Here is a 15,206-nt window from a genome sequence, read left to right as displayed (position 1 = left end):
CATGAGCAACCTTCGAGATTGAAGGGAATGAGGATCGTTCAATGGAGAAGTTAGAAATGTGAGTAATAGGAGTAAAAACAATATCCAATATAGGAACAAGAAGTTTGAGACCAACTCCATCAGCTCCCATACTAGTAAACCTCGAGTGATTAAAGGCGTCGCGGATTTTTGATAAATCCGATCATCATAAACATCTTAAAAGAAAAGAATGCACCTGCCAACATAGTAAAGGTAATACATGAGTTGAATACAAATAATACAACTAAAGTAAGAGCGGGGAATCAAGTAATGAATGCTATTGACACCCCTGGAGGAATTAGATATATTATTGTATGATGCATAAAATCATAGAAGTGAAAAGTTAGTATGGCGTGCTACGCGGATGATGCAGCGATAGTCCCAGGATCAGAAGACGACCTACAACGACAACTCTATCACTTCTTTCAGTTGTATCATCAGTTGTAAACTTGTAATCGATGATGTCATACAATTAGCTATTTAGTCGTACACATATCTAATAACATACAGAATAGGAGTGAGGGCAGAAACAAGCAAAACCAAGACCATGCTACGAGTGGCCAGATGAAGACACTAAGATCAATTGCAGGGAAAACAAGAATGGACAGAGTGAGAAATTTTATATTAGAGATCAATGCAACGTTTTGGACATAGTAAGATGGAGAAGACAGCGGAAAATCAACCTTTGGCAATCGACATCTCAGGAAATGGTTCAAAGGCAACGACCTCAGAATTAACAGATCGACAGATCTCCAATAAAAAGAAGAAAAAGAATTCACCTCATTAATGTAATCATAAAAATATAATAATAATCTTGTGAAAGTAATCCTGTTCAACTAAATGTTAATTATAGTGGTAATAAACGTCTTTTGACAATATCTTAATTGAAACTTACTGAAATGAAAACTTTTGAGATCCATCCTGTTGTATAGTAGGCGGTATGTTAACTTCTCGTATGGTTTCAAAGGTTGCTTTTTGTGTGTTTACGTGTTGAAACAGAACGACGAAAAACGTCAGGTAAAAAGACATGAATCGCATGGTTTTCTTGTGGCAAGTCAGGCAATTCAACTACTAATAATACTCTGTTAAAGCACGACTATAGGTCATCTCTTCACCGTGAAGGATTTCAACATGACGCATCGTGATTGTCCGTCGTTAAAATTGCGAAAAAATTAACTAGTATAAATGAAAAAATATCCGGATTCAAGGTAAGTTATGTTGATTTGATTCATGTATGAAAACTGCTTTAATTTCTTTTTGTTTATATTATAAATTAAGTCATGAGAGTTTATTAATTACCCAAAAACAATTATGCAGTTAATAATTAAAATGTTATGTAAGATTTTATGATTATGAAAAAGCTTTTTTTTAATTTTCATTTCTAACATCCAATTTTACAACGAAGTATGTTTGGTTGTCTACAAATAATTAAGAATTTTCAATCTTGTATTTTAATACAGAAAATAGTATTTTTGATAAAATTACAAACCATAAAATATAATAAAGATTGAAACGACGAATTCAATTTATTTTAACGAGACTTGTAGATAACGAAGTGCCAAGTAACATAATCTTCGAAAATTGAAGCTGAATTATTGTGATTAATGGAAAATGGCAGGCAGGTACACTGTATCTCGAAGGAGTTTCATTGCGTCTCCTCCCCTTTTAACTGTTTTTCGTTGTATTCCCCGCCACGCTTCTATAGTTCTTTAGGTGCCGGAGAAAGGCAGATGCTATGACCTATTACCTCATCCGTTTTTGCCAAAGGTCAGGTGACATAAAACCGGCTAAATAACACCTTATTCCATACACAGGACGATTTTACTACTACTACAAGGGATTTTATTAAAAATAAAAATTTAATAATCAAAAAAAAAAATTGATATTAAAAATAATTATATATTTTATTTTATTTTGTCATTAAAGCGTAAACATTGAAATCGTTATTGGAGAAAGCGTCAACATCGATGTTGTAATTGTATTTAAAAGAAACATAAAATGTTGAGTTGCCCAACGCGTACTTGAGTAGAAACTTCTCTTCTAAGAATAACTATGGTTAAAATTGATGATCAAAATATTCCCACCGACAGGTCGGTATTTTCGCGAAAGACCGCGCGCATCATTGTTCTATTGAGAAGCCGTTACGTTTCTTCCTTCTTCTGTGTGCTCCGATGAAATGCCAACAACGTAGTAGCTCCCGTAATCTTATTAAAAGGGGAACCTTTACATCGTCACAAAAACGTCTTACATCGAGCGAGTAACCTTTTCTAAGAGGAGGGTTATACAAAACACCCCAGAAATATCTTTTCAAAACATGACTTTAAATATTTCGAAACTTACTAATTACAATATGAATTTAATCGTTACAAGAAGTAATCTATCCAAATTAAGACGGGATTAATACGGGAAGGGAGTGTCCGTTGTATGAAAAAATTTAATTTACACTTTAAAGACTTTAAAGACGCACGGCTAAACCTGAAAGTTTTTAGTTGTAGGTCTAGTGTTAGTTCAATGAAAAATATACAACAATCTAATTCTGAATACTAGTGACGGATCGGATAGTGATTTTACGAAAAGCCGGATATTCAGCATCCCCTTCGGTCGGATATCCGGCATATCTATCCGAGGATGATGCAATTTAACTAACGAAGCAACTTTAAAAAGAGGATACTTTAAATAATAATTGGTGATATTTCCACAAGGATCCTTCAAAAAATTAATTTTATACTGAATTTTTAAAATTATCGATGAAAATTGCAACATCGAAATTTTATCAAAAATTCAAATATTGTTTTATCAAAAACTAAAAGTTATTTTTCAAAACGGGTTGGTTCATTGGTAAGAGGACAGTTTTATTAACATTTTGGGAAATTTTTATACTCATATTCCAAAAAATCGATTTTATACGAATTATTAAAACTTAATCGGCGAAAATTTGCAAAATTCGAAAAAATTTGACGATTATTTCAAAAATTTATTTCTCAAGAACTAAAAGTGACTTTTCAAAACGGCTTTTTGCATTAAAAAGACGATACTTTAATTAATAATTGGTGATATTTCCACAAGGATTCTTCAAGAAATTAATTGTAGAGCGAGTTTTGAAAATTATCGATGAAAATTGCAACATCGAAAATTCGATCAAAACTTCAAATATTGTTTTCTCAAAAACTAAAAGTTATTTTTCAAAACGGGTTGGTTCATTGGAAAGAGGACACTTTTATTAATATTTTGGGAAATTTTCATACTCATATTCCAAGAAATCGATTTTATACGAATTATTAAAACTTAATCGGCGAAAATTGCAAAATTCGAAAAAATTGTCGAATATCTCAAAAATTAATTCCCCAAGAACTAAAAGTGATTTTTCAAAACGGTTTTTTGCATTAAAAAGAGGATACTTTAATTAATAATTGGTGATATTTCCACAAGGATTCTTCAAGAAATTAATTGTAGAGCGAGTTTTGAAAATTATCGATGAAAATTGCAACATCGAAAATTAGATCAAAACTTCAAATATTGTTTTCTCAAAAACTAAAAGTTATTTTTCAAAACTTGTTGGTTCATTGGAAAGAGCACACTTTTATTAACACTTTGGGAAACTTTTATGCTCATATTTCAAGAAATGGATTTTATACGAATTTTTAAAACTTAATCGGCGAAAATTGCAAAACTCGAAAAAAATGTCGATCATTTCAAAAATTTATTTCTCATAAACTAAAAGCGATTTTTCAAAACGGCTTTTTGTATTAAGAAGAAGATACTTTAATTAATAATCGAAAGTGATAACAGCGACAGTTCCGTTTGTAATGAATGTGATGATGAATTACAAGCGAAGAAAAGAGAACTAGACGAAACTGTAACAAGAGATTTTATATATCGTATTGGGATTGTTACAATAAGGTTGCTAATCATAAATAAAGTTGTATTCAATGAGAAAAGTCCTATTGGGGTTGAGCTTGATTATTATTTGCAGTGTCCAACACCTAAAAAAGATACTAATTCCTGTGGATGGTGGAGTACTAAGTAATAGGTTTTTAATATCCAATCAAAGCCGGATATTAGGTAACTATCCAGTATACGGCTGGTTTTAAAAAATAGCCGCATAGGCCGGATATCCGTTCCACCACTACTGAATACCAACTAAAACTAGAAGTAACATTAGCATTAAAACTAATACTAGACCTAGAACTAGAAACATTCGGGTTTAGTCGTCTTAAGAGAAGTACGGCTAAACCCGAATGTTTCTAGCTAAAGGTTTAATGTTAGTTCTACTTTTCGTACAATAAAAACATACAACACTCTAACGCTGAATAATATTTAAAACTAGAACTGCCGTCCTTGATTAATACATCGTATAGACAACTCGGGGAATACCCCAAGTTTATCTATGAATATGGAAGAGTATACATGGCGATCTAGTATACAAACTTGCCATTTTCTGTGCGTTATAATATTGTACTAGTTTTGTACAGGGTCTGCCACGATGAGCTGAGTATATATGTATATATGGCAAACTACTGGCACTATTTTTGTGAAATTTGCATACAGGGTTTACCCGAAGTGCTCGTTTCAGTTAAAATATTTTCAGTGTTCTTCAACTTCCGGTTATACCGGAAATGGCTCCCAGCTTCGTTATTTTAAATAGAATGTACCAATTTTTATTGAATTTTGGACACCCCCGCTAAATTTTAATACAATTTGATATAAGTCATCATATGTCTAGAGTAGCTAGTAGTAGCCAGTATATGTCTAGAACCCTTTTTGAATTATTTCAGTTTTTTCGAAAATTTTGGCAGAGCAACCCTTCAGAATAAAAATAATTTTTCGAAATTACACTCGAGTCCCGCTAAATATTCTCAGAATTTGCATAGAGAGTCAAAAATTAAACAGAGTGGTCAGAAATTTGCGCCGAATTTCCCAATCTCCAAAAGTCGAAAACTTCATTTTTTTAAATGGCAACCCCAATTTTTTCCTGCAGCAGCGTATTGTATGCTCAAAAATAAGGGAACTTTGTCATTACATCCCTATATCTAAAATGTATGGTTTTCGTAGAAACTTGAAAAAACTGAAATTTTCTTGGTTATTAGTAAATTTAAAAGAGCAAAGACTTTAGCAGATACCTTTAAATCGGTATATCGCAACGGCATTATAGTATATGACGTAGTATGTAGTATATCTGAATTATTAATAAAGATTGCGTCATTTTTCCCAAAATGCGGTTACTTTTATTACAGTTGTACATGTTTGAAAACCTTAGTAAAATATTATTTCTGTTGGGTGCTATTGGGTATTATGTACTCCTGAAAGTGTAGGCCATTTTGTTTGTTTTTCAACCATCCGGACAGGCTGGATATGGAAGCTATAAATTGCCGATGTTTGTTTTATGCCGTATAAATTATTAAAGTATACCTATACCTAATAGTAGGTACTCAGGAAAGCTGCAAATGATCTACTTTCGTATTTCACGAAATAGTCTTTCTTTATTATAAAAAAATCACGCTAGTATAAAACTTTTTTTCACCGGTACATTAAGGTACAAAACTAGTACAATACTATAATGCATAGAAAATGGCAAGTTTGTATGCTAAATCGCCAGAATGTAACATTCAGCCAGCCCTACCTTTTAAAAGGGGTTGTTTCTCGAAAACCGTTGGGGTACAAAACTATTTTCCACCGGTACATTAAGGTACAAAACTAGTACAATACTACAACGCACAGAAAATGGCAAGTTTGTATGTTAAACCGCCAGAATGTGACTTTCCGCTAGCCCCCGCCTTATAAAAGGGGTTGTTTAAGGTAGTTTTTGTTTAACACGTGCGAGGTGGAGATGTGAATTTGTGAGGGTCCTTCGAGTCTGGTTTTGATTTCATTTTCCACATTGGTTTGCGACACCAGAGTCGAGTGACCTCTTGGGAACTTACAACATATTTTTTGTGAGCTGTTTGTCCTTGTGCTCAAGTTTGTCATAATTATGTTTGTATTTTCAATTAATTGTTAATTTTTGCATTTTATTCAGAGTTTGGTTAATAAACCAGTTTTCCATTGGAACTTTAACATTTAATTTTTCCACCTTATCCCGAAACCACATTCCACGGAATTTACCGCAACAAGGTACAAAACTAGTACAATATTTTAGTGTACTAAAAGGTTCGTTTTTGTCAAAAAATGTCGGGGGCTGTCGACATTATAGTTTAAAAACCGTAGGGGTACAAAACTTTTCGTTGGTGGTACATTAGGGCACAAAACTAGTACAATACTTTAACATAAAGATTTTTTATTTTTGGGTATATCTGGGGGCTGCCTACATGGACCTATAGAATAGAGCAACTTGACTAATAACCCGAGTTGGATTTTATCTATGAGCGCTAACATTTATGTTTAAATATAGTGATTGTATTAATTTTTTGATTTTTGGATTAGGTTTTTTGAATATTAATTTATTTTAATGATGTTAAAGTGAAATTATAAATTTTTTAGTTAAATTTTCTTGTATTACAATAAATAATTCTTGTTTTGCTTCACTCTTGACATTTGAGTAGCATCTTGGTGCCCGCGGCAAGGACATTTTACTGACCAACGGCATCGCGTCCGTTCCATAGCCTTTAATAGAGAGAACGAAGATGATCCGAAGCCCGACACGGAGTCACGCACCACTATAGACCTTCAACTCTGGCAAACACGGGCCGCGGCTCGGCTCCGTTTTGTTTGGTGCCGTGCGACAAGAAAAGGCACGAAGTTCGAATGATAAAGGTGATCTTAATGGCCGTTAATTGTAAACGCCGCCGCTATCGTTTCTCGAAACAACTTATATGCTTCTTCTCGCTTCTTAACGATTCTTTTGGGATTCTTTTTTGGGTTTCTGGGTTATGACTATATTTCGATTCAGCATTTTCTAATTTTTTTCTTTACTTGTTTTTCGTTTCAAAGACAACCGCTTATTACGTTAAGTTTTCCATATTAAGTAGATGTTTAGCATTTGTAATACAAGTTTTTTTTTTGTCTACTAATTTGCAATTTATTTTTGCAGTGTAGAGGTTGACAACTTCTTAATGTTTATTTTAAAATTTACTGATTTTGAGAAAATTATATTTTATATATGATTGATAGTTCTTCAACATTACCAGAATGTGCCCAGGAATAATTTTAGAAATAACAGGAAAAAATTATGAGGAACATATTCTATCGAACTTTATGACGAAATGGTTATTGAGATAATTAGATACAAATATTTATAAGATAATCCGCATCATTCTCCTCATGATTCACAATTCTTCTCATCATCGCTGCAACAAATAATATACAAATAACTCATATTAGCCATTCTTTGTAGACATAAACAAAGTTTTCGATATCGTTTGACCAAAAGTACAAGATACAAGATAGAAGCTTTATGGATAATTTCTCCACAGCACAAAATTGGTATAGCTATTTACGAGATAGGAGGGTGTGCCATAAAATACTCAATACTTAGGTTCGTTTTGCTCCTCCTATGTTCATTATAACACTCGCTCCGTTTAATCAATCAGTCTAAAGATTTTGTCAGTACTTTGCCTGACATCTGATCTCATCTGCGTTTCGCCGCTGTTTTTCAAATGTGATATTTGAAAGCTTCGTGTTATAGAAATCCCATATAGGTACTTGTTAACAGCGACCCATTCAGTGCCTTATGAACATTCGTATAAGGTTCCTTATGCTGTAGACCTGTAGAGTATACTAATTCCTTTGAACAAAATTCAACTGTTTAACTTTATTATGGTGGAACTACTGATACCAAGTGAAAACTAATATAATTGACAATAACTTTCAGGGTAATCTTAATGTTAGTTAGTTCCAATGAACTGTAATAATTTCCTGAACTATCTTGAATAGGCACATGCGACGAAAGATCTGGGCTTGCACTATCTTGCCGGTTTAAATTATCCGTATACATCGATGAGACCTTTACCTGCTAGGAAATTATTACTTTCCATTTAAATTCTAAGAAAAGTATATTTAATTTTAATAAGTCCTATGGCCAAGTAAGCCAGAAGACCAAGATAAAGGTTTATTAGCTATCTGTCATAACTACCTGTGGCAGTAAAAATTGGATCGTCAATAGAAGGGACACCAGTAGGGTTAATGAGGTCCAAATGAAATGTATCCAGAGGGTTGCAGGAAAGACACGCCGTGTTCGAGAACAGCTCAATATGCCGCCGGTGGAGAGGATAGACAGCTGTCTCAGTTTGTTCATGCAACGAGGAATGGGGAAAGTGAGAAAATCACGGATGCATATGGAGGCCAGAACGTAGGGCAGGCGACCCATAGGGAGGCCGAGAACAACATGGGAAGAGAAAGTGACGCAGATTGCAGCCAGCCGAGGGAAGACTATGTGGCAGTTCAAGGGTCTTGCGGAAGGGAGGGAAAACTTCAAAAGATGGATCCAAAACCAATTGATAGGGACACGCTGGAGAAGAGAAAGAAGAGGAATAAGTCCTAATAGCAATAAAATCTAGTTCTTTGCTAACTTGTTTGCCATACCTTTTGCTGCAACATAAAGCACAGCTTTTTTGGTGTAGCGGTCCTGATTGATAACTTAGACGACCAACTTTTTTAGTTGTATGATTCAGTTTCTCGGAATTTTAGTTGTTGAATAGTCATGGAATCTCATGGTATTGTTTAGTCTTTGTTGTGATTTCTTTATTATTTACCCTCATAAATCCCTTTTTCTGGTTCAATCAATAAACAAATCACAGTTTTTCCTTGATGTTATACAATTAACATTATACAATTATTTCCCCTAGTTTTAATTTTCTTTTGAAATTCCATGCGATTTTTTTTTGATTGGGTTGTATAAATCCATACAAATCAGTTTTTCCTTTTATAAAAATGTCTGCTTACTGTGGAGATGTATATAAATTGTCTGTTATCAAACACTAATCCATTCTTAATAGAGATTGTGGTCTATCTTTGTAAATATCACTAATTAGAGTACCTTTGCCAGTATACAAGATTGTACATATAAATATTCTGATTTAAATTCGCATGATAGATATTCAGCTTTATTCCAAAACAAGCTCTTTTCAATTGTATACAGGGTGAGTCAGAAAGAATGGGAAATCCGAATACCGGAGACACTAGACACCAAAATATAACGATTTAACCTAACATGTCTTATACAAATGTCGGTGGTTTTTAATACACAGGGTGTTGAAAGTTAAATGTTTATTTCGAAATGTCTTGATAATTTTTAAGGTTTTTGTACTATTAACATAAAATTTGGTAGTTAGATGTTTTCGAGCATGATAAATACGAATTTGATATTTGTTTTGTGATAACTCGTAGAGGGCGCTAGATACACACTGTACGTTTGAGATATCAAGTCATGACTATTTTGTCAGTAGGGTGAATTAGAACCAGAAATCTGAAGGAGTTTTCAATTCTGCACAAAAAAGGTACTCTTGCGTACATTGTCTAAGTCTACTAGTTTCCAAGTTATCTGCTTTTAATTGTTTCCAAGTAATTTTAAGGTTAACATTTAAAATCAATAACACACAGTAACTATAGCAATTAGTAACGATAATAATCGATAACAATAACAATTAATTAATAACAATAGAATATTGTGACCATTTTCAAAAATCCAGTGGACTTAAATCTGGATTTCTCACTATTAAAAAACTTATTATGTCGTGGCATTTTCAAATTGGTAATAACTTTATTGTTGGTAAAAATGATTATTGCACACGGAAATTAGATCAATGTTGACAATTAACAGGCAATTGCCGAAACAGAAGCGGAAAAATAACCCAAATTAGCTTATGTTAAAAATAAATATTTAAACAAGAAACTTATGATTTGATTTATCAAACGAGCAGCGTGTATCTAGCGCCCTCTACGAGCAATAACAAAACAAGTTTCAAATTCGTATTTCTCATGTTCGAAAACATAAAACTATCAAATTTTATGTTAATAGTACAAAAACCTTCAAAATTATCAAGAAATTTCGAAATAAGAATTTAACTTTCAACACCCTATTCCTCGAAAACCACTGACATTTGTATAAGAGATGTTACGTTAAATCATCATATTTTGGTGTCTAGTATCACCGGTATTCGGATTTCCCATTCTTTCTGATTCACCCTGTATACTGGATCCAACTAAATTTGGATATTCGAACTCGAATAAAACTATAACATTACATAAATAACGCAGTGCAGAGCGCAGAGTAAGGCGCAGAATGTCTTAAATATTTGGCCAGGCTACAGTGTTGGATAAAATAGTCATTAAATTAGAACCTTGTAAAAATCCCAACGTGTTTGAACTCTTCCACAAGAGGTATATCGTCAAAAAACAATGATTCAGTTTTTCCAATAATTACCAGTTTTCATCGTTTCGTTTCTAGGTTCTCTGAACCCAGAGAACCTCTCCACCCCAATAAGGTGGAGAAATATGAAACAATCCTAGCAGGCTAACTATCCATTCGTACGTGATCCTTCCAGTCTTTTTAATAGTATTAGAGATATAATAAGAGACATCATAAGAGAAAGAAGACCCACACTTCTATGTTCTATAAAGGGGTATTGTTAACTCAAATCTATGTTTAAAATTGTCTATGTGGACGTTTACTTTAAAAACCAACTTCTAGAATAGGTACGAAGATGTTCTGAACGGGATGATCTTATAAAATAGACTTTTCTAGGCAACCTATTATTATGAAATTTTTTCTACTGTGAAGAAAAGCCAAAACCTGTCAAAACATACTAGTACTCTTAGTCTGCTTACAATAGAAGTAAAGGTGCTCATTCGTGTTACATCATCATTCTGTGGTGCAACATCCCTTGGTGAGATTTGGCTTTCTGAACAATCTGCCTCCACACCACTCTATTAAGTGCTGTCACTCTCCAATTTTGAACGTATAGCTTTTTATGTCGTTAGCCACACCGTCTATCTATCTCATTCTAAGTCTTCCCCTATTTCTTGGTATATCTGGTTTGCTCGCAAATACTGTCTTTGCTTCCTGGTTTCACTTATTGTTAAGATGTGTCCCATCAACCTTATTTTTTAAGTTTTAGCAAAAGATTCGCTTCCATATGTGACATCTGTTTTAATTTTCTAGACAGCAGTTTTCATTCGTGTTACTGAAAATCCATAATAACTCAATTTATGCTTTAAGTCAGACTTTAAATTGGAGTACCTGTAGCTAAGTGTCCCTGCTGATGAAGACAAACGTGTTCAATTAAGTGATTGTAAGAAATTTTTTTTCGTTTTTCATCTGATTATGGCACAATCAGTAATTATTGCTTAGAAATTTCTTCAAGTATTTCGTCCTTATACAGGGTGATTCAAAAAACCACTGACAGACTTCTAGAGTAGATAATACACGAAAAATTAAGATGAATAGTCTGAATATACATGGGGTCGCAAATGCCCCGTTGGCGAGATATAGCGCATCAAAGTTTCTTTAAAATTAAACATTATCTGCAATAAAAAGCACTTTTTTAAAAATATTGTCTACGCCATTGCTCTCTACGCGTGTAAAGTGATCAATTATCTATCAATTGGTCTCTTACAAAACTTTGATGTTTTGAGTTTTTAAGAAAAACACGTTTGTAGAAAATTTGTTAATTCAATCAAAAACTGTTGCTTTAATCAAACTTTTGTAAGAGACCAATTGATAGATAATTGATCACTTTACACGAAAATACTGCCTGTTTGACAAAATCAGCAGTGGAGTTGAAAATATTTTTAAAAAAGGGCTTTTTATTGCAGATAATGTTTAATTTTAAAGAAACTTTGACCAGCTATATCTCGTCAAGGAGGCATTTGCGACCCCATGTATATTAAGACTTTTCATCTTAATTTTTGATGTATTACCTGCCCTAGAAGTCTGTCAGCGGTTTTTTGAATCATCCAGTATGTATGGAATTTAGAAAAATGTTCTATAGATTGAACATTACAAGTTTTAGTATTGTTTAATTGATGCGGAACATCAAATTGTTAATAAAATGCAAATTGCAATTCCTTACATTAATTATGTCAAATTTACAATTACAATATCGTCGTATTTATCTTAAAAAAATCGTTAATGCCAAATAAATTCTCTAAAAACACGCCGACCTTGTAATTTGTGCTTATAATGTAAAATGATGATTACAATATTTTTGTTTTTGTTTACAACAAAAAAGATTAAGGAAACATCTGACCTCGAAGGTGTCGTCAAAAGAATAGTTCTAATTTAACGTGTTTTCAAAAAAAACTTTGTTGTTCCAACACTTCCTTTTTATCCTAATTTGAGTTGGTAGTATTGATATTTGACATAACCTAAAAGTTTTATTCTGACATAAATTGTCCAACTCTAACCTACAAAGCAAATCGAAATGTCAAAGTCTTGATGAATTGGAATAACTGCATTAAATTCAAAATTTTTCTTAATTAATAGATATATTTGAATCGTTAGCAGTTTAGAAAATGTAAATAAGATTTCTCCGTTACGAAATTACTTTCAAAAAAAACACTTAAAATAATTAGATACCTAATAATTCTTTTCTTTTTTTAAGTAAATATCATTCTGTTTCTTCTTGATTAAAAGACATCTTGTTAATCTCTTTTTATTAAAATAAAGCCAACCACATAAAATCTCAAGGTGTATCGTTAATGTATTGTGTAAAGAGTAAAGCGAGAGATGAAAAGACTAGAAGTGGCAAAGAAGAATCTCTTTTGTCGATTTGAGGGGAGCAGCAGCTCACAGCTTCTTTGTCAGCAGCAAACGGCTTACGCAAAGATTCATTGGGTAATGGGTAATTTCACCGAAGTACGAAGTTGAAACGACGGCAGTGGTTACAAAGGTTTCGATGTCGTCTTCGTCTTCGTCCTCTATTCTGAACGAAGAAAGATGTGGCGACGAAGAAATTAGCGGAAGACTCTTTTATGACGCTTCCAGGCAGAAATGTCTTTGTCCCTTTACGACCTATACAAGAAAAAGAAATATCTTTTGTCACCGCTGTATTATGATTGTGACAAGGTTTTCTACGTAATAATAAGAAAGCATTTTAGAATAAGTTGAAACAAATAAATTGGCGTATTAAAAAAAATATTAATCACCATAAATCGAAAATCTAAAAATAATGCATTACAACATATTAACGTCACTGCATCTTATTCTCTCTTTTTACTTCTTTCTAGTTTTTTATGCTCCAAAATTGATGACAATTTATTTATCACTCAATGAATAAAGATAGGAATTAATGGCATAGAAAAGTGAGAGTCTCGATAAAACTAATCGCTCGAAGCTATAGGTGCAAAGTTTATATTGTCCCTAATATGCTAATTAGCGATGTGAAGAAGTCATATAGCCGCGATCGCGTCATATCTCACTTCGGCCGGGTTGAAATGTCGCCTCCCCGTTAGGCGATCGTACCCGTTTTGAAAAACCACGGGGGACGGCGGCTCGTGCGGGGCCCCAACCAACAAACAACAACACATGCACAAGAGGATGTATAAAAGAGATGCCACCGACGACGACTGTATTCAGTTCTTTTACGCTGTGCCTTAAGGAACTACAATTGTTATCTCTCAACATGAAGACAGTAAGTATTAACAAATTTAATCAAGAACATTTTGTCATTTTTGTTTTTATCTTTATCATATTACATTTTTTTACAGTTATCATTTTACGTGGAAGTCCAAATTTATGATAGATCCAGATAAATCTTTTAGTTTGTGGTGGTTCCAACAAATTCTTCATAACTCAGTTTCAATCATCATAAACTTTGCCAAAGTTTTTACAAATAATTGTATCATTTTCAAAACTTTCAATATTTTGGAAATTTTGGTTCTGAATGAGATATGGTTTTCTTGATTTAAATTTTTTTCTGCAAAACATTATTATTTGTACCAAAGTTAGGCACTGACATTTCCATAATTTCTGGAGTATTTAGTTAGCGGATAACGATTTAGTTGGAGGTGGCTAAATTAGATTAGGTATTCTTTCTAAAGCTTGCTGAGGTTAGGAATAAAGATTGTTAAGACAGAATCGAAACATGAACTCTTAGTAGACCTCTAGTTTCATAATAGATAGACAAGAGTGCGATTACAGATTAAATTAGAAATCTGTAAGCCTCCACATATCTTATGAAGCATTACCAGTATTAAGTTTTGAATTGATTTAAAATGTAGAACAAAAAGCTTCTCTTTTAATCATCACTCATCTCAATCTCACTACAAAAAAGCTCCACGTTTCTGAATCATTTTGATCCTACTTTAGTCAAAACTTTTTTGATTTATATTTTGAAAATATCAATTATTAAAGAGAAATTACATGATAATCATTATTATAGATGTACTTAAACGACCTTTTCGACATCTAAACAATCGTCGATTTAGACATATAATTGCAATTGCATAACTAGTATTTCGAAAATCACCATCACGTACGCCTCTGGGTTTTCGTTTAAACAAATTTTTTTTAACAACCTAACCGGCTTCTTCTTATTGTGCATTATGTAAACATCACGTACACACGTTTTTGATTCGCGCCGACTTTATGCGCGCAATTATAAACCGGCCAAGAAGATTTCGCACAACACATTGTACACAACAACATTAAAAAGACATCCACTTACAACACTTTTTAAGACGATTCAAATAATTATGTAACAACAAATAAATTTAAATTAAATCCTTCCTTTTAAGGAGATCTTAATTTTTTTTTAAATTTCATTTTCAGTTGGTGATCTTAGGATTTTTGGTCGTTCTCTCTTCGGCTAAACCGCAAGGTGATGAAAAATCAGCAACCATTTTAAGGTTTGATAATGAAAACATTGGAGTTGATGGCTACAAATTTGGATTTGAAACGAGTAACGGTATCCAACACGACGAAGAGGGCCAATTACAAAACGCCGGATCCGAAAATGAATTGATGCAAGCTCGCGGTTCTTTCAAATACACCGATCCATCAAGTGGAAAAGTAATTACCGTCACTTACACAGCCGATGAAAATGGTTACAGGCCCCAAGTGTCAATATCTTAGAAAGAAAGATCCAATTTAATCTTTTAATAAATAACAGCTTGCTCAAAAAAGTATGTAATAATAACGATAATAAAAAAAAATGTATTAAAAGTGAAACAAAAAGGATGGAGAAAATTAATTTTTTTTGTATATTATAAAATTGTAAATAAATAAATAAAATGCATAAATTTTTTATTCGAAA

General features: G+C 32.9%; 1 protein-coding gene and 1 long non-coding RNA gene across 2 annotated transcripts in view; one reads left to right on the top strand and one right to left on the bottom strand.

Annotated features, from left to right (window-relative positions):
* LOC111415910 (uncharacterized) overlaps positions 1-1,207 on the bottom strand; it is a 6,387-nt gene extending 5,180 nt beyond the window's left edge. Inside the window, exon 1 of the long non-coding RNA XR_011640561.1 lies at positions 914-1,207. This is a non-coding gene — a long non-coding RNA (uncharacterized lncRNA). The remainder of the gene's footprint in view (positions 1-913) is intronic.
* LOC111418650 (flexible cuticle protein 12-like) lies at positions 1,115-15,206 on the top strand. Its single transcript, XM_071196458.1, has 3 exons — positions 1,115-1,226; positions 13,180-13,583; positions 14,723-15,206. The coding sequence occupies exons 2-3, from the start codon at positions 13,503-13,505 to the stop codon at positions 15,023-15,025; spliced, it is 384 nt and encodes a 127-aa protein (XP_071052559.1). The 5' UTR covers positions 1,115-1,226; positions 13,180-13,502; the 3' UTR covers positions 15,026-15,206.

The sequence above is a fragment of the Onthophagus taurus genome, chromosome 6, assembly GCF_036711975.1.
Source record: "Onthophagus taurus isolate NC chromosome 6, IU_Otau_3.0, whole genome shotgun sequence".
NCBI classification, from domain to species: domain Eukaryota; kingdom Metazoa; phylum Arthropoda; class Insecta; order Coleoptera; family Scarabaeidae; genus Onthophagus; species Onthophagus taurus.
Note: the sequence above shows the minus strand (reverse complement) of the source record. Positions and strands in the feature narration are given on the sequence as shown.